At 41.2% G+C, this 26,349-nt stretch overlaps 1 protein-coding gene across 1 annotated transcript; it reads left to right on the top strand.

The window, feature by feature from the left end:
• Positions 1-27: 27 nt before the first annotated feature.
• LOC121644051 (WD repeat-containing protein 37) lies at positions 28-26,349 on the top strand. Its single transcript, XM_041991748.1, has 14 exons — positions 28-175; positions 2,036-2,201; positions 8,932-9,028; positions 10,538-10,633; positions 10,840-10,904; positions 14,860-14,995; positions 15,099-15,170; positions 15,316-15,360; positions 15,536-15,612; positions 15,703-15,940; positions 17,188-17,329; positions 18,695-18,829; positions 20,485-20,599; positions 21,662-26,349. Exons 2-14 carry the CDS (start codon positions 2,064-2,066, stop codon positions 21,791-21,793), a joined length of 1,488 nt encoding a protein of 495 aa, XP_041847682.1. The 5' UTR covers positions 28-175; positions 2,036-2,063; the 3' UTR covers positions 21,794-26,349.

The following is a 26,349-nucleotide window of genomic DNA, read 5'->3' as shown; positions in this document are numbered from 1 at the left end:
GGGCCGGAATTGGCTTCGTTATCTTTTCTGTCGCGCTGTAACGGTGCTCGTCAGCTGTCAACACGGATTTTACACATAAACCTACGTCGTATTACAGCACGCAGAAGAAAATGATACACAGGAAAACGACTGCCAGTATATCCCGGAATAAAACCCTGCACTTTTAGACTTTCTGGTAAGTTGAACTCCGTGTTTTGGCAGCTCGTCTAACCCGTTAGCCTATTAGCATGCTCGGGATAATGTTAGCTCTGGTTAGCTTGTGTTAAGCATCGCGCTGTAACAAGGCTAAGCTCATGTAGACTCACTTTCAGTGAGTTAAATGGAGTCGCTTTTAGTTTCCATTGTACGAAAACGTATTTTCCTTTTCTTCTTTTTAAAACCGTTGCACAATGGGGGCATTAACGGTGTTGTAATTGCCCTCACATCTGCGGGTCAAACCAGTGACAGTCAGCCAGAGGAACTGACTACAAACCAGACTGTCTGGTAGCTAAACAAGGGTGTTTTATATTGTTGGAAGATACACAGAGCGATTCAAAGAGGCAGCACTGTGTTTGTTTTCAGGCAGACGGGCTGTAATGACTTTATTTATTCAATCATTCATTTATTTTTTTGCTATGTCATCCAGACACCTTTTGTTAGTTCAAGGGCAAATTTGCCAGAGTTTGACAGTCGGGGCCAATTTTAAATATGTCTTATTAATCATAACACTGACTACCTCATGATGATTCATAGATATAAAAGTATTATGTTTTACTGTAGACACAATCTTTCTAGAAATGCAAACAAGGGAAGAACAGCCTGATTTTATGAATGATCTGTTAGATTGAAATTGAATGATGGAGCTTTAAAAAACGACTTGAGGCTTCACCAGACCTTCATCATGTCAAACATTTTGATGGTCAGGATATTAATCAGTTTAGTTAATTGAAAGATGAAACACTGCAAAGAAAATACTGAAGATTAGCTAAAGAATTGAACCCAATAACCCTTTGTTAGGGTTGTAAAAGCTACTGTTGCCCCTCTTTGCACCACTGCTGCCCAGTGCTGATTCATGGCTGATGCTAGAGCCAGTTCACTTTTTGAGCCATATAGATGCACTACATTTGGACAAGCCTTGTTGTCCAAAAACAGTAAATACAGGAATAAACATGCCACTGGTTTTCATTGTGTCTTCCACACATTACTTCTTAGAGACTCACGTTAAACAATTGTTAATGGGCCATCAAACCTGTGATCAGCTTTGATTTTTGTGTGTTGATATTAGTTTACCCTTGTATATCCTCGTTTGTGCATTGCTTTGTTTCTGTCTGGGTGCTGGGGTCTTATTTCTGATTATGCACGCTTGTTTGCAATGTTTTTCTTACCTGCGTTAGGACTGTGGATGCAATTTAGCAATCTGTTCTCTTCCGGCATTGCATCATGCATTACTGTACTGATCCTCTTCAACTTGAACAATAAATTGAACTAATGGGGGAAAAAGGACATAGAATTGAAAAATCAGCATAGAAACAATATTAGCCCATGAATATGCCACTTTTTAATGGTCATTTAGAAACCAAATGAGCTGATTGACTGGTTGAAAATATGCACATTCTTGTTGAAAATGAGAGCTGCAGCTTAATTTGTAGTCCAATATCATATTTTCTTTTTTTCTGAAGGGCATCAAAAGATTGTTTTTGACTACTGTAATCATATATTTTCTCCTTATTTCTCAACCCTCTCTCTGACAAAATGTTGTCTGTAGAGATTGTTTGCTTCTCAGTATACATCTTTACATTTCACCTTAAGGTATCCACTGAAGGGATTTGTCCAGTGTAAACATTCAGCTAAGCTGTGTTTTCACACTCATTCATTTTGTCACTTCACACATTGACACTTGGAGGCTGCCAAAGGCAGCCACTGCCAAGCTCTGCATACGTCCTATGATTCCTGCTGAATGAAATAGTTGGGTGAAAGATTTGCATTCAGTTTGCGCCCCCCTCCTGATTGTTTTAAACAAGATTTCTTTTACTTAATTTTTTACTTTACTTTTTAGACCGGTTTAAACGGGTTTGTACGGAGGGATGCCGGTGGAGAGTGGGAGCAGCGCTGCCGCCCGTCAGGCAAAACAGAAGAGGAAATCTCACAGCCTTTCCATCCGCAGGACCAACAGCACTGAGCAGGACCGCTCCGGCCTGCAGAGAGACATGCTGGAAGGACAGGTGATGATTACTCCTTAAACTGTAAAGCAATGCCAACAAGAACTTTAAGTTCTCCAGAATAACTTAAATTTTCTATCCATTGATGCTGTGTATCCTCTGTGTGTTTCCAGCTGCGCCTCTTCTCCCTTGTCCGTCATTATTAGCTCGCTGTCCTGCTGTTGCTGTCTGCACCCGTAAGCACTCTAGCTGTAAGCCTAAGCCAATTAGGTAGTAATGCATCCTTTTAGAGGACACATAATGATTTATACTAGGCTGGATACAATTACTGCTTTATTAATGTAAGGTTATTTTAATTTAGTTGAAAACTAAATTAAACTAGCTGGGATGTAAAGGATTGAAACTCTGTGCAGGAATTGCACATAATTGAAGAAGATTTTTGCTGAGTCTGACTGTTCGGTGACTGAATGCTTGTGAACGTAAGCTGCAGTGATTACAGAGAGCTAACAGTCAACGTACCTCTTCTTATTGGTCATGTTCAATTATCCAAGACAAGCAAAACTTTCCCACCGTGGTCACTTCCTGTTAAATCTGTGTGGTCATTCGCTTTTATTCACACTATAGCTTATGTTTAGCTGCTCTCTTCTGTCTTGCGAAGACAGATTGTATGTTTTGTCTGGCAGTAGGTCTGTGACTTTGTTGTGTGTTCAAGGGCTGTTTTGCTTGTTCAGACACTGGTAGTAAAAAGACCCAGCAGGGGGCTTTTTGTCTGCTCCGTCTTCACGTCGGTTTGGTGGATAAGAGATCTAAGAGAGGAGAGCTAGGGTGATAAACTGCATCACTGTATAATGTTACCAGAAAGCCTTGAGTTTGAGGAGAGCAGCTAATCATGATCTAAGGTAAGAATATCCAAGGATAAATATTTAGTGCAAAATGTCCATTCTGAAGCTTCATAGTGTGTTTTCCCAGACCAGCTCTGCTCACATCAGATTGTTGACTACAGTGGGTGTTAGTTTGTTCAATGTTTGGCTTCTCTTTTAGGAGTTGCTATTCTTTCTCTGTTTATTTCTGTGCTGCACCCTTCTTGACAGGAGCTGGAGGACACATCATACAAAAAAGCTCTTCTCATTTTCTCGTTTCAACTTCCTCATCTCATCGCTCCTCCGTCCTTCTGCTTGTAAGCTGGAAAATGACCTGGAACAAAAAAAATCTACTTAGTTACAAATGGATTTAATGCACATCTGACAGAAATGGTTAAAGTGTTAAGCTGCAACTTATGCAGCTCTGCCACAGCTCTCTCTTTGCGTTTGTCCTCGACGACTCTGCTCAAATCTCACGAACAGGAGTCAAATGAAGGAATCGAGTGTGCTGAAATAGGAAAATGTGATAAGGGGAAGGCATCTGGTTCCACAGCTCAACCACTACAGGATGATTTGAGTAAATTTATATGTCAGAAACGTGTCCCGTGACTGTAACAATGGGGGTCTATAACCTCTTTTGCTGTCTGATGTAGGACTGCTGTTTTATGCCATGATGTAAGATTCCTTCACAATGGTCACATTTTATCAGGGACAGCTGAAAATTGTAGAGTTTGCCAGACTTTAGGGAATCAGTCGCTGCCTGTAGAATCAAAACCCACCACTTTGAACAACTATAGTGTATTACATGGTGCCTAAAACAAGTTGAAGTACTGCTTTCCAGTAATTCAAGCTCTGACTCACAGAAAAATCTATAAACCAAACCTGTTGTCAGTATTCAAACCCCAAATTATACTTTTCTTTTTTTGTACATTTGATAGGTCTACAGTTGCAAAGCTAGTGTAATATAAGTCCATGTTATGAAGGCCTGTAACATGAAAATGATGTTAATAAATATCTTTTACAATAATTTCCATGGTTCCCAGTTAAATTAGGTGTTTCTAGATATTCAGAATATTACTAATATAACAAAATTTGTCCTGAATCTTAAAATAAATCATGTGATGCTTCTGTTTAAATTTACTGATATTTTGTAAATACATTTTCAAGACCGTAAATAAAAAAGAAAATGGTTTATAACTGGTGCTTTCTTTCCTTTGGTGTGGAAGCTAAATTTGTCATCATGCAGTCACAGTGGGAGGAAAATTGAGCTGTTTTTGTATTCAGACCCTGGCAAGCATCCGTTTTTTGGTTAAACATGTTTTAATCCCTTCCTCATGACTTTTTTGTTTTTTCCCACTCTGGTCCCTTTTGGTTCCAGTCCTCTGATAATCTGGAATCCTTCATGAGGATGGAGGTAAGTTTCAGGTGTCTAACTGTGTTTCAGAAAATAGAGTAGCACCCCAAATGCTGTTTAGAGCTTGTACCTGTTGTGTAGGTTGGCTGTAGTTTAGATTAGTTTGTACTGAGAGTAGGCACTGTGGTGAATTCCCTTTTTGAAAGTATGTTTTTCTCTATATTCCAGCAGCAACATTTAATGTTCAATAACAATAACACAAGGTCATCTATATGCTTTATTTAAATGGGATTTTGCATTTGTTGTGTTAACATCCTCACTGTTATAAGCTAGTATTAATGAGGTGTAGACCCACTAAGTGTAATTAAATTTTACTTAATTCAACACATTTTCTAGCTTTGGTCCACTGAGGTTATCGTGTCTCTGTGTGTCACTAGTTATAAATCACAACGCTTGTGTAGTGGGTTATATGTCATTTTGTAGACCCCTCAACCCCCCTGCTGCAACTGCTTCTCTGCTTGACCTTTTCATTGTACAGTTATTCCAGTCTGTGTGCTGTAGTGCAATCATTTCAGCTTGTCATCAGTCTGTTGATGCAGACGACCCACTTGACTGATTTTTCTTTGGAAAATGTTGCTGCAGGCTCCAGTTTAACTCCTGTAAGCATGCATTATGCAGAGTACGCCACACTCGGGAGGCAGAGAGGGCTTATTGCTCTAAGTGCTTACATTATGACTGGCTGAAGCTTTGAGGAGAAATGTCTTATTTCTTTATTTTTGTCATTGAAGCTGACTCTGAACTCCAGACTATCAGTAATATTTAAGTGCAAAAAAAATTTAAATGTTGAGACACTGTACAACATGTAAATAATAAATAGAGCACAGAAAACATATCAAATGTTGAAAGTGAGGCAGTTTAGCATTTCATAAATATATTAGCTTATCTTGAATTTGATGGTAAAGAGTAGGGGCAGGGTCATGTTTACTACTTTGTAGCATCCCCTCTTTTCAGAGCCGAAGAGACCAGCTGCTGGACTTATGGTAGAGGATTGTTTTCCTGTTGTCTGATAAAGGATATGGGACTGTAGTTGTGTTTCAGGAAGCATCACAGTTTCAGTTCTGGACTGCAGACAGGCCAGTTTCCAAGTTATGCTGCTGTAATGGATTTGCAATGTGTGGTTTAGCACAGCCTTTCTGGAATATTCTACCTTCCCTAAAGAAATATATGAGATCTGTATGAGAGCATATGTTACTGTATATGGCTTTCAGTACTAATGGAGCCTTTCCATGTATGTATGTTTCCAGCTCCAAATCCACTACTGCATCCACATGCCATCAGAGATGCAGGACTGTGAACTTTGTTTAAACTCATTTATTTTTGGGAAGTTTTCCTGAGCCCATGAAGCAATATACATGATAGAATCACATCTGTTTTTAATGTATCGTCGCCTAAAGCAATAAGATTGCAGGCAGAGACGTCTCCAGATTCTCTGAATCTTTTGACAATAAAATATTGAAAGTCGTATATATCATTCTGAGATAGCGTCATAATTTGTAGATTCAATATTTTTTTTATAAAACAGTAAAATACTTCACTTTTAACGTGTTTTCTGTGTCAAATTATGAATAAAAGTGGGTGGATGAGATTTGCAAATCATTGAATTCTGTTTTCATTTTTGTTTTTATTTTTCATTTTACACAAACATTTAAGATTGAGTCATAAAAGGGCTAATATCCATCCATCCAACCATTTTCTGCCGCTTATCCAGAGTCGGGTCGTGGGGGCAGCTGCCTAAGCAGGGAAACCCAGACTTCCCTCTCCCCGGCCACATTCACCAGCTCATCCGGAGGGATCCTGAGGTGTTCCCAGGCCAGCTGTGAGATGTAGTCCGTCCAGTGTGTCCTGGGTCTTTCCCGGGGCCTCTTTCCGGTGGGATGTGCCGGAACACCTCACCAGGGAGCCGTCCAGGAGACACCCTAACCAGATGCCCGGGCCACCTCATCTGGCTCCTCTCGATGTGGAGGAGCAGCGGCTCTACTCTGAGCCTCCAGAGCCTTAAGGAACTCTGGGCGGACCTCATCCACCCCCGGGGCCTTGCCACCGAGGAGCTTTTTAACCAACTCAGCGACCTCAGCCCCAGCGATAGGAGAGCCAGCACCAGCTACCCCAGACTCTGCTTCCTCATCGGAAGATTGGTTGGTGGGATTGAGCAGGTCTTCGAAGTATTCCCTCCACCGCCTCACAACGTCCAGAGTCGAGGTCAGCAGCCCATCATCCCCACTGTACACAGTGTTGACGGAGCACTGCTTTCCCCTCCTGAGCCGCCAGATGGTGGACCAGAATTTCTTCGAAGCCGTCAGGAAGTCATTCTCCATGGCCTCTCCAAACTCCTCCCATGCCCGAGTTTTTGCCTTAGCGACCGCCAAAGCCGCACTCTGCTTAGCCCGCCAATACCCATCAGCTGCCTCTGGAGTCCCACAGGCCAAAAAGGCCCGATAGGACTCCTTCTTCAGCTTGACGGCATCCCTTACTGCCGGTCTCCACCGAGTTCGGGGGTTAACGCCACAATAGGCACCGACGACCTTACGGCCACAGCTGCGGCTGACCGCCTCAACAATAGAGGCATGGAACACAGCCCATTCAGACTCAATGTCCCTCGCCTCATCTGGGACATGGTCGAAGCTCTGCCGGAGATGGGAGTTGAAACTCTTTCTGACAGGGGACTCTGCCAGATGTTCCCAGCAGACCCTCACAACACACTTGGGTCTGCCAGACCTGACTGGCATCCTCCCCCACCATCTGAGCCAACTCACCACCAGGTGGTGATCAGTTGACAGCTCCGCCCCTCTCTTCACACGAGTGTCCAGGACATGTGGCCGCAAGTCCGATGACACAACTGCAAAGTCGATCATCGAACTGCGGCCTAGAGTGTCCTGGTGCCAAGTGCACATGTGGACACTCTTATGACTGAACAAGGTGTTCGTTATGGACAGTCCATGACGAGCACAGAAGTCCAACAACAATACACCACTCAGATTTAGATTAGGGGAGACGTTCCTCCCAATCACGCCCCTCCAGGTCTCGCTGTCATTGCCCACGTGAGCATTGAAGTCCCCCAGCAGAACTAGGGAGTCCCCGGAAGAAGTGCTCTCTAACACCCCCTCCAAGGATTCCAAAAAGGGTGGGTACTCTGAACTGCTGCTTGGCGCATAAGCACAAATAACAGTCAGGACCCTTCCCCCCCACCTGAAGGCGGAGAGAGGCTACCCTTTCATCCTCCGGGGTAAACCCCAATGCACAGGTGCCAAGTTGGGGGGCAATGAGCATGCCCACACTTGCTCGGCGCCTCCCACCGGGAGCAACTCCAAAATGGAAGAGGATCCTACCCCTTTCAAGGGTAATGGTTCCAGAGCCCAAGCCATGTGTCGAGGTGAGTCCAACTATATCTAGCCGGAACCGCTCAACCTCGTGCACCAGCTCAGGCTCCTTCCCAGCCAGAGAGGTGACATTCCATGTCCCTAGAGCTAGCTTTTGCAGCCGAGGATCAGACCGCCAGGGTCCCCGCCTCTGGCAGCCGCCCAGCTCACGCTGCACCCAACCCCTACGGCCCCTCCTGCAGGTGGTGAGCCCACGGGAAGAGAGGCCCACGTCACCCTTTCGGGCTGAGCCCAACTGGGCCCCATGGGCAAAAGCCCGGCCACCAGGCGCTCGCCTCCGTGCCCCACCTCCAGGCGTGGCTCCAGAGGGGGGCCCCGGTGACCCACGTCTGGGCAAGGGAAACCTTGGTCCTTGCTTTCTCATCATCATAGGGGTGATTTGAGCCGCTCTTTGTCTGGCCCCTCCCCTAGACACCTGTTTGCTGTGGGTGACCCAACCAGCGGAATGAGCCACCGACAACATAGCCGCTAGGATTGTCAGGACGCACAAACTCCACCACCACGATAAGGTGGCGGCTCAGGGAGGAGCCAGGAGGGCTAATATTTTTTTAATATATTTTTTTAGGATTGGTTGAGATTTAAATAGCTAAAGATGGAAAAAAAATATTGTATGTGCACCAACAAGCCTAAACATGATTGTAAGCCTCATAAAAACACAGTGAGGCATTTTTTAAGGCAACAACACATCCACTGATCTCTAATGTTTCACTGGTCCTTTCCTCTTATGGAGACTTATTGATTCTTTCCTGTTTGACCCTCAAACAGGAGTTCACTCTGTTTTCCTCTCTCAAGGTTTAACGTGTGATAAGAGACTTATTGTGCTTTGTTGCAATAACACACTTTATGATGTTGCTGCAACACTAAACTTGAATTATGTTGAGACTTGCCGTGTGAGGCTCCTGTAGGGTCTTGTTTTCTCAGGTATCATTTTCTAAAGGTGAAAGAAATTGTCTGATAACCCAGCAGTTGGGTTCAGCCCTCAACAGTTTCTATTCCAGGATTTTTCAGCACCCTCCTTCTTCTCCTTTAATACATATGTATGCATACAACCAGATCACCACGTCCACACAGGCCTCAGTGACAAAGCCACGTGTTTCCATGTTGTTTACAATTCTCCCTTTCTTCTTCTTCTTCTCCTGCAGGACTCCAAACTGCCTTTGTCGCTGAGAAGCAATCTGCTGGACCTGTTCAGTCAGATCGAGAGGGAGTTTGAAAACCTCTACTTAGAAAACATAGAGCGTAAGTCACCATAAAGGCAGACAACAAACCCATTATTGCTGAAAGCTTTTCATTCTTCTGCATTTAACCCCTGTGCAGCCAGACAGTTTGTAGCACGCTTCCATGGTATTTGAAAAAAAAAAGAATAATTTTTCAGCACCCAAACATTTGACTCATTTGGATGTGGAGTAACCTTTTATCTGAAGCTACAATTAGCATGCCAGTGGGCTGCAAACAATCAATTATTTTACCTTTTTTTTGTACTACATTACAGCTTTAATTTCAGATGTATTTTTTCTGCTGTAGTGTTTTACAATTCTAAATAGATGCAAGCAGACTTTCACTACAAACGTAGGAATCTACTCTCTTATCTGGTCTGGGATCACAGGAAGTTGCTCAAAGTGCTGCTTCTCAGTGAATTTGTTTTTAGTGGGAAATAGTTGTTATTGACCTTGAGAAGATTCTCATCCTGTTTATTTGTCATTTTATAAGTTATGTATTTTATGTTTGTTTTTTTTTATATGTATTTTGAATGGTGTCAGGATTAATTAAAGGAACTGACAACTATTCTCCAAATCTCATTAAAGCCTTATTACATTAAAAAAAGTAGTTTTTATGTGAATAGATACTCACTGGCCAATCAGACCCACCTTGCTAGTACCAGATTGGACCCCTTTTTCCTTCAGAACTGCCTTCATTCTTGGTGTCATAGATCCAACAGCGTGTTGGAAACTTTCCTCTGAGCTTTTGCTCCATATTGACTTGATATCATCACACAGAATCTCTCGTTCCATCACATCCCAAAGCTGCTCTAGTGGACTGAGATCTGGTGACTGTGGAGGCCGTTGGAGTCCAGTGAACTCATTGTCATGTTCAAGAAGGTGGAAATGATTTGAGCTTTGTGACATGGTGCATTATCCTGCTGGACGTAGCCATCAGTAGATGCTGCACTGTGGTCATAAAGGGATGGACATGGGACGTTGGTACTGAGAGGTCCAAAATTCTTTCTTCTATTGTCCAGTGTTGGTGAATCTGTGAATTGTAGACTCAGTTTCCTGTTCTTAGCTGACAGGAGGCACCCGGTGTGGTCTCCTGCTGCTGTTGCCCATCTGCTTCAAGGTTGGACGTGTTTATGCATCTAAATGCATTAAGTTGCTGCTTTGTGATTTAGATATTTGTGTTAAAAAGCAATTTAGCAGGTAAACCTAACAAAGTGATCAGTGAGTGTGTAAAGCGTCTTATTTTAGCTGTTCATGTGTTCTCTGTTGTAGCAGCTGCCAGCCATACTGATGGCACCATGTTTCAAACTTCCAGTTTTTCTTATGTTGGGAAAAGAAAACAAATCAAACAGAAAAACTCCCACTAGTTATGTAATAACTGGAAAAAACAGTTTTTTTCCCTCAGACTTCTGGCCTCTCTTGACAGTCATTTTAACCTGGGGGCTCTCGCTCTGATCATAGCAACCACCCACTGCGGTGACTGAAACAGCTCCTGTAACAACATCTTGTAACTGAGACTTTTGACTTTCAGTGCGCAGAGAAATCGACACGCTGAATGATCGTTTGGCTGCAGAGGGACACACCTTCGAAGGAGCAGATTTAGCTAAAGGCGCTCTTAAAACAAAGGGTGAGTCACTCTTTACTCGTCTGGATTTAATCTCAGGAGTTTAGACACCTGTATCTGCTCAGAATGAAAAACTCCTGTTTCCCAAAAGTAATAATATTATATTAGGGTAATATTAATATTTAACTGTATTTGCTTCTTGATTTTTAACCTGTTTTAATCTTCTGTTAAACGTGGATTGTGTTGGTTTCTCTGGTGTTAATGTACAGCGAGTCATAGCACCAGCCAGCTGTCTCAGAAACTGAAAACAACCTACAAGGCTTCCACAAGCAAGGTAAATATTTTTTCCACAGTTTTAACTTCTCTTTTTTGTCGTTAAATGCGTTTTAATAATTGTGTATTTTTTAATGTGGCAAATTTTATATATTGTAGTTAACTTTTGTGTGTTTTAAAGTATTTCAAGTTAAAATTAATAATTTTAAACAGGATTTTAGTTGGAAGAAGCATCAGTCATAACCTTACAGGACAGAAAATCATGATAAGTTTTCAGCGGTTGATAAAACGTAGAAAAAGGTTTCATCTGCCTTTTGGTTTTGATTTTCTTTTTTTTGTAGCTCCACAGTGTAACGTGACGTGACTTTTGATTGTTAAAGAGTGGAACTGCTGTCTTTTCACCCTTTTTTGCTCGTAGCCACGTTCAAATTCTTGCCATGCCAGAGTAGGTGGATCCCGCAACTTCAGCGTAACCAGCTGGGAGTTGTGGGGTGGAGACTCATGGGTAACTTGTTGATTTCTCCCCTTTGTGTGCCAATATGCATGAACAGCCCAGCCAGGGGGTCGACCCTCCCTCCCCACGAGACTTGGTCATTCAAATGTAGGAGTTTGAGCTTTTACTATCCGTTTCTGCGTGAGATAAAACCAGATTTTTATTATCTCACTAACGGGCTTTTTCATTTGCACCTCTTTGGTTTTGACTCAGCTTCTTGTCGGCATAATGGTACACTGTGGAGACATCTGTAACGTGAAGCAGCCGTTATCTCAAAATGCTTTTTACACTTTGAATAAAAGATGATTCAAGGAAGAGGAGCATTTGGTGGCTGCTTTAAATCATTGTTCAGTTAAAACAGAGTGGAGTGTGCAGTCTGCTGAAAAGTGCTTTGTACTAACAAACAGGCTCTGAGATGTTTTATAAAACAGATGTAACCAAATCCCACAAAAAACACTTTGTGACATTAAAAAAAACAAAAATGCCATTAAATACTGACGGACCAGTGTCTCATGATTATATTACCACCCTGTCCATCTTCAGGTTTTAAGCGTCAGTGAACAAAGGGCAAAAAAATGAAAACCAGGTTGAAATTGACACATAAACTCAAGTGAGGTGTTGTTAACACAATCAGACACATGAGGTGGAAGTTCGACTTTTTCTCACAGATTTTCTAGAAAATGACATTTCAGCTTTGTCTTCTGAAACTCTGCCAATTATTTTCCCTCAGCTCGCATCTTCCTCAACACAACAAAACAGCACAATCTAAATTCACTAACAAAGCAAATCTGAAGCGATCTTTTCAAAATAAAACACCTGATTCATGCTGTAGACAGAGAAATTCATGTGTATATCTCATGTTACAGCAGCCAATCAAAACGTTACAGTAGTTAGAATTTATTTATTTAATTTTTAGAAAAAAGTAACACTAGACAACTTTTTTACTAGATTTTAAAAACTCTGTTTCTGACATGTTTTGATGGCTCACTGACACATTTAGATTCCTGCATCATCCCAAGGCTGAGAAACCACACCTCACTACTTTTTCTTCCAGCCTGGGGCATCATTTTACAGCAGCTTTTCGCTTTATGGCACCGCATCACACACCAGCAACTCAATATCAACACAGTGGCTGTTTTAAACACATACTATGGTTGATTCAACAAAGAAGTGCAAGAGGACGCTATCAGGGGAAGAGAGACAAAGAAAGAGAGAAAATGACAGAGCAGGAGATAAGAGTCGACATCAGACTGACTTACTGGCTGGAGGGATCTCAGAAGAGACAGGATGACAGACAGATGCTGACTTAGCTGTCGTTGGGGGGTGCTACAGTGTGAAAATTTGCTAAAGCTTTGACATGAACAAAATAGGCTGTGTAGCATGACCTGGTGTATTGGATCATATCTGGGAAGATGCCAGCCTGTCAAGCGTGTTTGTGTGCCGGCTCGGACCAGAAGCAGCTCCTGATTAGAAACAAGTCTTCTTTTAAACAGGAAAACTCCCTGAAGAGAGCATAAAAACATTCATTGTGCATTAGTTCAAGGCAAGGCAGGTTATTTGTATAGAACATTTCATGTACGGGACAATTCAAAGTGCTTTACATAAAACAAAAGCATTACATTAGTTCAAGTTTTATTCTTTTTAGTTGTTTATTTTTTCAGATTTGTACAGTTACCATTAAGCTTTTCTAAGTCCTGTATAAAACTGTTACTCAAGAGGTATAAAACCTGTATTACCTCATTCATGTCTTAGTGTTCACTTCAGAGAGCTTTGTACACTAGTCAAGATTGACATTGTGGGAATAAAACCATGAGAAACTTGGTCCTCTAGTGTTTGTCCTCTACAAGCCAACAACCGTTTATTGTGGGGTAAATCTTTCTGTACTTTTTGATTAACACAGTTTGGTTTAGGACAGAAAATGAAAACCTGAATCTTGCTATATTGTGTTTTGGGTTGTGTTCTTTGGGGTTTGGGACCTCTTCCTTACCCCCAAGAAGTTTAGCACAGCTGACACTGGCTTTCTAAGCATGAAATCTAATGATGTTTAATTTGAAAACAAAGTATTTCTGTTAGGAAATGGTCAGGAAGCTTCTCTAAAAAGTCCAGAATCCCAGACTGACTCAGTTGCATTGCTCTGCCGATGTCCTTATGACTGGCTGAAGGTTTGGTGTGCTTTTGACTAAAAAAAGCCCCCCTTGGGTGATATTAGAACATTAGAAGATCTGAAACAAGCATAATATTGATGTGGCTGCAGCAGACTGCACACTGATACTCCAAAGTCTAGAGCGGTTACGTAAAGCCTCTTGTGCAGCGCTACACCCTACATTTCCCAGTCCCTCTCGCTGCTTCTTTAAATGTAACATGATGCCTCAGTGTTGCATTTGTACAAGTTGTGGATTCATCACCATTCTCTGTCCAGTACACACAAATTATTGTTCATCCTTTGTTAATAGTCATCAAAATCCATTTGCATTCATAAAAAAACCCTCCAATTAGCCATTTTTACATTAATATTCCACTGAAGTCATCGCTTTGCTTAACAATCAGCAACCACTGGCTCCCATCAGACTTAGCAACGTATTCTCCTTCATAGCATCAGTTTGAGTTTTTCTATCATTTTTTAACAGATAAAGATTTTCACACAGCCTCTGTTGAATGTGTAGCCTGAAATTCAGTCTAACACGATGATGACGCCTTTCTCTTCCTCCCTTTCAGTTGGAACTTATTTAGTGGTCTATGTCCAAAACGAACCAGGAGTCCTGTTTGTATCATTCCCATCTTTAATGTAAACATCTCAGCCAAACTTTGATAACAGCTGAAATAAAACCACTGACCTGTTTCTTGACTTTGGCCTGCCCCTCCCTGCGGTTTTACATTTACAGTAATCTGCTGTACTGATACAGAATAATTAGTTTCTGCATTTTTATGTTAATTTGACATTTTTGTTGCAGATTTTGGTTTGCTGGTAGCTGATGGTGTTTGTTTTAAAGCTCTTTAAGCTTTAGATTAGTGGGATTTTGTGTCAAACCCACCATTTTTGTGCATAGACAAAGCTCAAAGCAAACAGCATTAAAGATATTTGATTTAATTCTCTTTAGGGACAAATATTAATTTATTTAAAACAAGCTTCTTCACCCCAGCTTACTACAGGGACCCTGCTGAGCAGCTCCTCAGTGACCCTCAGTTCTGCTGACCCGCTTCCTCCCTCCACGTTGGGTTCCTACGCAGCTCTGGAAAAACAAAATGGGTCTTATTATGCCAGAAAAGAAGGTTGAAACCTGTATGATCACACTTGAAAAGAAACAGGGTTGCATTTTAATCAGATCTGAAAGTGTACTGATTTGATTGTTTGTTACGGAAAAGAAAAAGAGATGCTAGAAACACGTAAACATGTTTGACTTTTGCCCAAAAAATATCAAACATAGGAGATTTCATTTTGAGAAGTGGTGCGTAGGAACCCTGTTGGCCCCACATCTGGGATTTCCACTGCTCCACATTAACATTACTGTAATGTCCGTGTCAGATTGTGTCCAGTTTCAAAGCAACCACATCCAGAGCGATCTGCCAGCTGGTTAAGGAGTATGTCGGTCACAGGGATGGCATCTGGGACCTCAGCATCACCAGGACGCAGCCTGTGGTGCTCGGTACAGCATCTGCAGGTAATTTCCTTTGTACCCTCCAACGTCTGCTTTTGTTTCTTGTTTATTTTGACTCCTTTTCATCAGGGTTTTGGTTTGTGTTGTCTGTAATCCATCCTCACAGATCACACCGCGATGCTGTGGAGCATTGAGACTGGAAAATGTCTCCTCAAATACATGGGCCACCAAGGATCAGGTATTTAGAGCTATACAGAGATTTCCTATTAATATTGGTTGTAAGTTTCAGTGATTCTGCTGTTTCTTTCCTCTGTTGTTCTTGTAAATTTATCAATCATCAACTTTAATGTTAATAATTAAAAAATCTTTCTCTTCCTTTGCAGTTAACTCCATTAAGTTCCATCCTACTGAGCAGATGGCTCTAACAGGTAACCCTCTACAGCTGCACCTTCCTTAAAGTTGTCTGTATCAGCAGGTAGCTCTGTGTTTATCTAGCGCAGAAGCTGCTGTGCTCTTGTCCTTCGAAAAATGACCCGAAGCATGAAAGCCCCTTTCAGGGAAATATCAACCTGCTCTGTCCGCTCACCTGTTTCTGTCCTCCAGCCTCTGGAGATCAAACAGCTCACATCTGGAGATACATGGTGCAGCTGCCGACTCCTCAACCTGTCGCTGATATCAGCGTAAGCCTGAACAGAGCTGTAGCTTATTTATTATAGTTATAAAATTCAGTTTTCTTAAGTGAACCCGCTCGCTTGTCCCTCCTGCTACAGCAAACACCGTGTGAAGACGACGTGGACTTTTCAGATAAAGACGAGGCTGATGGCGAGGTCGACGGGCCGAACGACTGCCCTTCTGTCCGCGTGGCGACCACGACGCTCCGCAGCCACCAGGGTGTGGTGATTGCTGCTGATTGGCTGGTGGGGGGCAAACAGGTTGTGACGGCCTCTTGGGACCGAGCTGCCAATTTATACGATGTGGAGACCTCGGAGTTGGTTCACTCACTGACTGGTAGGAAGAAGAATGAGTTTTATTTAAACAGGTAGTCCCATAGCGATTAAAAATCTCTTTTACGAGGGAGACACGGCCAAAATAGCTTGTATAAAATAAACTATATAAAAAATCAACTATATAAACACATATTACAATAAAAGAAAAGAGTTGTTTGCATCTTTTCAACAAAACAATGACATTTGTCTCTGTGTTCTGTTTGTGCTGCTCAATCATATAAAGTTATTTGGTCTGTTAAAGCATTTTTTGTGCAACATTTTTGCCGTCGAACAAATTACTTGTGCTAGATAACCAGTACACCTCTGTACAAGCTGTTGTTTTCCTGCCGGTCAGATGAAGATGTATACGGCACATTGCAAAGTTTTACCGCCCACTGCAGGCCTGGCATGCACACTTATTATTTCCAGTCCTATCTGAGTTTCCGTCTGTATGGAGGTAGTTTTCATTCAGCTGTTGTGTTAATGCAATATTTTTCTAATACACAAAGGTAAAACTTTTGGGTTGACATGGAAATGTGTAAACATGACCTAAGTCCAGGCTCCTTACAGTAGATCTAGTACATGCTGGTACGTCACCATAATCATTCACAGATAGAAAGGCGGCTTCTGCTATTTTTTTCTTTGCAGAAAATCTGAAACATGATTTATTTCTCAAATAGAAACCAATCTTCACATTAAGTTAAGCTAAATTAGAATTATGGACCATACAGTAAAAGCCTCTCATCAATCTGTATTTATAGGAGAACACACTGTCAATCAGTTTACCATCAGATGTAAAAAGTCTTAGATTATCAACGTTTTACCAACAAGAAATTGATAAAGTTAAAAACTTTATTTTCTGGGCTTTTAAAAGCAACTTTAGACCTTTTAAAAGTTCTTTGTGAAAACTGAAATTCAGTCTACAGCTTTTCCAAGCCCTGCGCTGCAGAGGGAGCCGATGTATAAAGGACTATATCATCAGCCTGAATGCCTTTACCTCTCATTTATAAGATAGTAAATAAAAGAGCAGCTAAACTGGAAGCTTGGCCTCCTTTAGTTTCAGTTAAGAAAGTCTGATTTGTGCTCCACTGCTTGGACACACTGTGTCCTACCTGTCCAGTCATGTTTAAACTATTTATGAGCTTTAGGGCCAAAGCCAGCGTTTCTGTACAAATTAAAAACTATTAATAAAGTATTTTCAATGAGTTTGATGAAGTGTAAGAAATAAAATATTTTTATGTGACGTTGTGTGTTGGTGTTTCTGTCCAGGCCACGACCAGGAGCTGACCCACTGCTGCACACACCCCACCCAGCGTCTGGTGGTCACCTCATCCAGGGACACCACCTTCAGACTGTGGGACTTCAGAGACCCATCCATCCACTCCGTCAACGTGTTCCAGGGACACACTGAGTCAGTCTGATGATGATTACGATTTTTTTTCATGTCAAAAACTAAAACAAAAAAACAAAGGATGCATTGGATCCATGATGCTTGAAGACTTCTGCAAATGTTTTTTTCAGTATTGGTGTGTAATGTGTAGCATAGAGATAATCTGAGGGAATGTCATGCAGATGTTGGGAGAAACAGCTTGTAAGCTACACCCTCCTTTTCCTTTGTTCTTTGGCTGGAAAGCTGATAATAGGTTGATAAAAGTGACGGATACTTTGACCAGGGAGGGAAATGTAATGCAGGTTAGGTTCAAATAATAGAGAAAATCACTGAAACACACAATAAAATATCTTCATATTCATGACAGTAAAAGTTATTAAACCTTTAAAAAAAATCTTACAGATGGAGCAAAATGTTGTTAAAACAGTCAAATGAGGTTTGGAACAGGAACTATTTGATTGTTTTGACATTTAAATCGGATTTGGCAAGAAATTAATCTCAAAATTGTATAAAGAAGTAAATAAAAAAAACAGCATGTATAAAAGAAAAGTGGGAGAAAGAGCCAGGAAGGATGCTAGCAGAGTAGGAATGGGAATAAATAGCTATTAAAAACAACAAGCTCCTTCTTATGGAGACAAAATAGTTGGCCGGATATAGTGAGATATTTTATAACAGCAGAACAACTGAAAACTCAGGATATGAGGAGGTGGAGAAGATAAATCATTACTGCATTTTTTGGAAGGCTGCTCCGTGAACCTTATTGCTGGAATAATAAAAAAAAAACATGATAAAGCTCTGAAAGCAGATCTCCTATTTACATTAGAAACAGCCTTAAGGAACCAGGAAATAACAAATACAAGGGATCAGTGTGTTTTCTGAGTAATGTTAGTGGCAGGTAAATAAAAAGGCATCACCAGGAAGATATAAAGCATGATATTTATACGATGGAAAAAGGCGACTTTCTCAGCAACACTAGCATCAGATAAACGGTGAATTTTCTATCATCTTGTATTTATCCAGTAAAAGCAATGAAAGTTGAGCTTTTCTCACAGGTCTATGTTGTTTATTTCCTTCTGCCGGCACAAGGAGGGGAACAAAACCAGTGATGGAGGAGGGGGGAAAGCACTAAACGTCTTGATTTAATTAACTTTTTTTTTATTTGTGAATTTAATCCTGATTACAATTTTCCTCCCACATGTGGAGAATTGCCGTGTTGTGTATGTCTTTCTTCTCGGAAAGGAAATCAAATAAATAATGCTTTAATTTAGAAATGAACTCTTTAAGCATATTAGAAGCGGCTCATCTGCAAACAGAACGCGTAAACAATTAAAACAGTTGGAAGGTTTTCAGTCGTCCTGATGAAATTTGTTTCCTCGTCCTCTGCAGCACGGTGACGTCTGCCGTGTTCACGGTGGGAGACAACGTGGTGTCTGGCAGCGACGATCGAACCGTCAAAGTCTGGGACCTGAAGAACATGAGGTCGCCCATAGCAACCATCCGCACAGACTCTGCTGTTAACAGGTCTGGAAGCTGCCAACTCGCCAATATGCACACACACACACACACACACACAGACGAGTGAGAAAAAGACGGCATAAATGAATCACATAGACCGTTGTTGTGGCTTTTTCCGGTCGAGTTCCCTGCTCCGAGACCGTACTCCGTCCACGAGAAGGGGCGCGCCTCCCAACCGGAGTCTCCTTTTTCCTTCTCTCCCTCTTCCCCGGTCGGCTCCGGCTTTGACAGTTAACTTCACTCGCGCGTTAAAGAGAATCTGACTCCGATACTTTTCTTTAAATGGTTTATTGCAAATGCACAGAAGCTGCTGATGATTCAGACTACACGAACTAACCAGAGTCCCGCTACGCAGAACTCTTTAAGCTCGTTTTTCGACCCCTCCTCTCCTTCCAGAACCTTCTAGAAGCTTCTATCCTGTCACTGTTCAATAGGCCTGTCGCGATAAGCAATAAGTCAATTAATTGAACGGTAGAAAAATATGAGCGCGATAAGTTCGCCGGCCGCGATAATTTTTATTTGTCCCCCCCTTACTTTACCATACACTGTGTATGACAATAAGTTTCACTATGGAGTATTTCGACTGAACGCTCTGGTTTCTTGCATAGTGATCTTAGTGTCATACTTGACGGCAGCATGTTGCAGCACGAGACCGTGGTGAAGCACCTGTGCGAGCCGGTAAGCCGCATTTGTTTTGCAGGGCTGCCAACACGCATTGGCCGTGAGACTCGCGTATTTAAGTGTCTTCTCACGCTCTTGCGCTAATCCTCTTATGCTGAATTATGTAAATAAGTCGAATGGAGAAATAATAGCTGCAAGCACCTCCTCATTTATTGTTTCACTGCTCCCCACATGTAAGCAGAACACACAAGTAGCCTACAACATCAGTACAAAGCCCCCACTTCCTGGTCTACCGTAATAACCCCTGTAATGCGCAGGCACATATACATAGGCCTATATACTACCGTAGGTATTATTATGGCATTGTCATTATATTATTATGTTAGTTGAAATGGTCTCAAAATGACAACATTATAACTTTGCACAATATTATCATTTATCGCGATAATATCTGAGAAAATTTATCGTACAGCAAAATTTGTTATCGTGACAGGCCTACTGTTCAACATCTGTTTCCTTTCAGACCTTTCACACACATTCACACACATATAACCATTCTTACAACATCCCTGATTCGGGGAAATGGCTGGCCTTCTGCCCAGCTTTTCTCGGGACCCTTAGGCCGCTCTGCTCTCCTGGTTCGTGTGTGTTTATCATCTGGATCTGGTCCCGGCCGGCTGCTCACGTACGCTGTTTTTAAAGGTCATCCTGCGAACAGTGTCCTTAACTGACTTTTTCTCCACACCGTCTAAGACTACATGAATCAAATCATCTCTTTCTGGATTTAAATCCTGTTTTTATTTACAGTCTGTAGGTTGAATTTCTGTCTTAGTTAATGACTAGAAAAATTACTGGATGATAAACGTAGGAACCTGTTTTGGCAAATGACTCATAAAAAGTGTAAATCTTCTCAGCTTGTCTAGATTTTACCAGACCATGTGGACAAATTAAATGTGGATAATGTCCGTTGCATACATCCACGCTGAATGCCATCTTCTGCAGATCAATCCAAACTCATGCTCTGCTTTCATCCTGTTCAGGATCAGCGTGTCGGTCAACCAGAAAATCATCGCTCTTCCTCACGACAATCGTCAGGTCCGGCTGTTCGACATGTCCGGAGTGCGACTGGCTCGACTCCCGCGGAGCAACAGACAGGTCAGCTGGAGATTTTACTTTAGATAAAAGAAAAGATGAGAGAAACAACTACAATTTTTAAAAAGAAGTATGTGAATCCTTAGAAATGACTTAGACTGATAATAAAATGTGATCTTATCTTCATCTAAGTCAGCTGACAGTCTTTTTAAGTAATAACACAACAACCTCAGCCAAACATTTCCTGTGGCTGGAGGTCAGACCTGCACAACCATCAGGAGGAATTTTAAACTATTTGTCTTGTTTAAAATTTTGCTTCTTGTAAATTTGTCTCAACCAGAGATGTTAGCATGTGCCAGAGATTTCTTTAAGTCTTTAGCTGACACTCTAGTATTCTTGAGTCTGTGCCATGCTGGTTCAGCCATCTTTACTGGACGGCCACTCTGAGGGGAGAGCGGCAACTGTGCTGAACTTTCTCCATTTATAGACTTTTACAGATACTTGTGTAAACCTTTCCATGCAAGCCATCAGTTCTTGATCGTGGGTCTTCTGAGAGCTCTTTTGTGATTTGTATTTTTTAAAGCAAAACACCTCCAGCTGCATCACATTGATTGGACTCCAAGATGGCCGACTTTTGACTCTAATTAGCCGAGGGTTCTACATACTTTTAGCTCCCTGCACTGTGAATGTTTACATGTTTGTGTGGTATTATTTTAAGAAATAAAGAAAAGAATAATTGTGTATAGTACTGTAACTTGGATCAAGATCAAATGACATTTAATCCTAATTGATTAATTAATTGTTAATCCTAAAATCAGAATCAGAGTCAAAATACTTTTTTAATCCCAGAGGAAGTTGTGTGCACACAGACGCTCCCTACCAAATAAGAAAGGATAATATAAAGATAGCAATCACAAACTCAAAGAGGACTCGGTGACTGTGTGTAAATGTCTGGTACATGTAAAAGTTGTCCATCGGGGGAACCGAGAGCTCTGGAGGGCTCGTAGATGTCTAAAAGATAAGAAGGCCCGAGACCGTTAGGAGTTGTATGAGTTTGTCCTGCAACTATATGTACCCATTCTTAAGGTGTTTAATTTTCCTGCTCTTCATCATGTGGTCGTTCAGGGTCACCGCCGCATGGTTTGCTGCTCCGCCTGGTGTGAAGACAACACCACCTGCAACCTGTTCACCTGTGGCTTCGACCGGCAGGCCATCGGCTGGAACATCAACATCCCCGCTCTGCTGCAGGAGAAATGACCTCCTCCTCTTCTTCATACTGTCACCGCGCAGTGAAAACCACGAGTCCGAGCTTGGTGTTGAGCACCTTGTCGTAGGTTTAGATAACAGCTGTAAGAAGTTAAGTTTCGTCTTTTTGTGTGTCTGTGTGTGTAAAGCTGTCAGATTATGAGATGAAAAACCAACAGCTGTCTTTTAAACCTCACACTTGGCTTCTGAGCTTTGACCTGATCCAGCTCAGAGGACCTCTGTAACCCTCTAAACAACCACCACTAGTGATTCTTCACTGTCCTAAATAACAGCAGTCTGTTCCACTGACTGAGAAAAGCACAAACATTTAAAACTAAAGGTTTAGAGCCCCATGAATCTGCTTGATGCTGATTAAAGCTGCAGTACAGCCAATCTAATCTGTGCCACTAACAGCAGAGCAGTCACACTTTCCATCTCGTTTTTGCTGCTTTGTGCATTTCAGGGGATAATCTGTGGTGATTTGTCGACGACCCGCTTCACCTAAATTTCCTCATTTCAAAAAGTGAACGCATTCCTCTGGACGCTTGGACATTTTCTGATCCGTTTGGCCTGTTTTCTCAGTAGCTTAGACGACGCTCTGCTGCTTTCTTCAGTGTTCAGGACTTAGTTGGAGTAATGCACCTTGTTTTTTATTTGTTTTCATAAAGAACCGCTAGCTGTTACAATTTAGTTTTTGTTGATTTAGAATAAAGAGCCTTTGGAGGGAAGTTTTCCTGGTTGTTTAGGTGTTTTCTTAGCAGGATGAACCCGGAGGAGTTGCTGAATGTGGCTGCTGATCCTGACGGATGCTTTCAGTAACGGTCATGATGTTTATGTACCAGTGCCGCTTCTCCTGAGAACATCATGACCATTAGACTGAACCAAATATTCAATTTATTGCTAAATTATAGTGTCTATAAGTTCTTTAAAATAACAACTAGCTGTGGATAGCTGGGGGAAAAAAACCTGGCAAATTAGAGTAAAATGAAAAGTTTAATCTCAGTAAGTATATAAATATTGAAACCCTTCAGATCCAGCTAGCAATGAAAGGTCAAACCTAGCTTTAATTTTATTTTAATAAATCTTTTGTTATCAGTCAGTCGGAGCCTAAAAGGCTGAATTGTTCATGTTCTGCCTGATTAAAATGCAGAGTCCTTGCCCATGTTTAAACAGTCCTGTATAGTGATTATGAATGAAACTCCTCTAGTTTAGGGTTTGTTTGTCTTCATGGTGGATCTGCAGCTCCAGAGCTGATAATTTTAACCCGACTGGAAGACTTTACTCTGATCCAGTCCCAGTCAAAATAAAAACTGCTTAATGTCTAAAATGCTCCTGTAGTGCCACAGTTGGACTTAGATCACATGTTCTGGTATGTGTTTGATCAGTTGTTTCATTTTGATCTGATGGTTCGCCTTTAGTGAAGCCGTGTACTAACCACAGACGTCAGGAGTGGTTAGTATGTACACAGTTGAAATTTGTGAGGAAAAAACGACACTGGGTCCTAAGAAGAATCAGTACCTGTGCTGCCGGGTTAGCAAAGCTAATACTGAGGTGCAGTATCAGCCCCTAAAGGCTACAAGGAAGCTTTCCAGGAATTTTACCTGCTATTTCTGGAGGAGTTCATATTCTGGCCTTTCACCCTCCTGAATGATTTACTTTACACAGAAAGGAAGAAGAAATTGTTTTGTGTTGTTTGAGTCTCCAGTTTTTACCATTTTCAGGTAGATTCTCCTCATTTTCCAAAACAAACTAATAATAATAATAAATCTTTATTTGTATAGCACTTTTTAAAACAAGGTTTACAAAGTGCTGAACAGCACACAGCAAAGTAAGGTAATAAAATCAACAATAAAAAGATACATGCACGAGTACATATTGAAAATAAAGTAAATAAAAATGTTATAAAAGCCAGTGGATAAAAGTGTGTTTTAAGAAGTGACTTAAAAGATGAAACTGATGGTGCCAGCCTTATCTCCTCAGGCAGGTCGTTCCAGAGTCGAGGGACTCGGACCGAAAAAGCTTGGTCACCTCTGGTCTTGAGTTTCGACCCTGGCACAGCTAAAAGGGACCTGCCTGAGGATCTAAGGCTGCGGGGAGGCTCGTAGGGTGTCAGTAACTCTGTAATAAAGCCGGGTGCCAGACCTAAACAAGCTTTAAACGTAATCAGTAAAACTTTAAAATCCATTCTAAAACGTACAGGGAGCCAGTGCAGCGAGGCTAAAACAGGTGTCACATGTTGTCTTCTGCTAAAACCAGAGAGGTTTTGTTTTGAACAAGTTGGAGGCGAGAGAGGGATTTATTGTCAAGACCAGAGAGGAGGGAGTTGCAGTAGTCGAGTCTGGAGAAAATGAGTGCATTGATAACTTTTTCTAAATCGGGCCGGGAGAGGACAGGTTTGAGTTTACTGATGGTGCGGAGCTGAAGGAAACACGACTGGGAGACTTTTTTGATGTGAAGATGAAAATTAAGATTGGAATCAAGTATAACACCCAGGTTTCTGGCAGAGGGGGTGATGTTAGAAGAGAGAGGGCTGAGACTGTCTTCAGTATGGGCGGTGGAGTGAGGAGGGTTGATTAAGATCATTTCAGATTTAGAACTGTTGAGTTGTAGAAAGTTTTGTGCCATCCAACTGTTCACATCGTTGAAACACTCTAACGCAGCAGTTAGACCTCCAGACTCCAAACTAAAGGCAATGTGGACACGGCGTTCAATAAAAAGAATCTAACAGGCGTACATAGCTACGTACTTCTCATGAAAACTGATTTCATTCAACCAGAAAAGGGATTGAAAAATAAAGATTCCTGTGATCTTTCGCTCTGATGCCCTCTCTTGTTGGGTGAAAACTTGATGATTGTAAAAACCTTATTTTTCTAGTTTCTGGCAGCACCCGTCTGTCTTCGGGTGGAGCTGTTGTGTGGATTCTGTCGGCGTCTCTTTGTTACGGTACTTCAGAACAAACGGAGTTTCTCCTGCTTCTCTTCTCCTGCTGCCACAAACCACTCAGCCAAAGCTGCGTTCAAGAGAATGGGAGATTTTTCTGTCACGTGTGTTTGTATGTGTGTTATCCGCAGAGTTATCAGAACAAAGTGTGTGTGTGTGTGTGTGTCTGTTCTGGTGAGACGATGCAGTCTAATTAAATGTTTTAAAATGTATTAACGGGCAGTCGAAGCTTCGTACACGAGTCACATCAGTAACACGGTGAACAAGCACAGCTCGTTTCCAGATGATTGTAAACCTAGCTTTAGATTTCAACGTTGACATTAACATTTCCACTGGACATCCACACACTGTTTATATGTTCGGTCACATGTTGCTGCTGCCTTTTGCAAGCTGAAAGAAACTAAATAAACAGCATTTTTGGTGGAAAAGGGAAAAATATCAGTTTAAATAAACTAAAAATGGCTGCAGTGCTTGTTGAAAGGCAGATGTAAAGCATTAACCTGCTCTTTAAAACATTTATATCGTATAAATTGTAATATATGAAAGTTTGGCTGTGCAGAGCCGTTCAGCAGCAGCTGTTTTATTAGCCTTTAACTTGTTAACATGTTTTTATTTTATTCCTCTGTGACTGATGTTGGATCTTTTTGTTTATTTTCAAGTAAAACTGAATTTATGTTCATATATATCCAGGGTTCAGCAGTAAATTCAGAGCTCTTTTTTTCTGTCCAAACTGTTGTCAAATGTATGAAAATTAATTCTAGTAAATTAAAATTTAGCCATAATTATGAGATAAAAAGTAATGAGGAAAAAGTAGTGATATATATCCAAGATTGTGGGATTTAAAGTTATAACTATGAGATTAAAACGTCATAACAGATACAGAAAAAAGTCAAAACTATGAGATAAAAAAGTCATGAGAAAAAAGTCGTGATAAATGGTCAAGATTATTAAATTTGGTCATAATTATGTGATAAAAAGTCCTAAGATAAAACTGACTATCTCATAATGACTCTTCAGCTAACTTATTTTTGTCTAATAATTATATTTTTATCTCATAATTGACGCATCTTATTCTTATGACTCTAAATTTCCTCATTTTGAAATTCTTTGTTCTGAAATTGACTTGCATTGGAAAAACCTTGAAGTTTTGTTAATAATAGACAAAAATTTTAATTAATTTTAAGATATATTAAAGCTGTTGCTGCATTACACATCACCAACCTGTTTATTACAGACTTGTACATCCCTGGTTTAAATTTTTTTGTCTGTGTGTGTGAACATTCATTTTTCTTTTCTTGCTCCTCCACAGTTTCAGCAGGTTTCACTGCATTTTCTACCAACACTGAGCCACTTTCTTACACGTTCATGAGTCACCAGTTTAAACTGAATGTTCAGTCGCACTTTTCACACCATCGGTCACTATAATAAAAACAACACTCGTCTTGAAGCCTTGTTGAACTGTGGCTGCTTGGTGTTTACAGTGTTTCTTTGGTCGGTGTAGAACAACAAACACCACCGCTCCGTTCTCAAAATAAAAATAAAAAACACAGATTTGTGGATGGTAGCTGTGTAATGAGGAACAAGCATCTGCTTGTTGAATTAAAAATAAAATGTCTGTGCTGTTTGAA

This window comes from Melanotaenia boesemani, chromosome 8, assembly GCF_017639745.1.
Source record: "Melanotaenia boesemani isolate fMelBoe1 chromosome 8, fMelBoe1.pri, whole genome shotgun sequence".
NCBI classification, from domain to species: domain Eukaryota; kingdom Metazoa; phylum Chordata; class Actinopteri; order Atheriniformes; family Melanotaeniidae; genus Melanotaenia; species Melanotaenia boesemani.
Note: the sequence above shows the minus strand (reverse complement) of the source record. Positions and strands in the feature narration are given on the sequence as shown.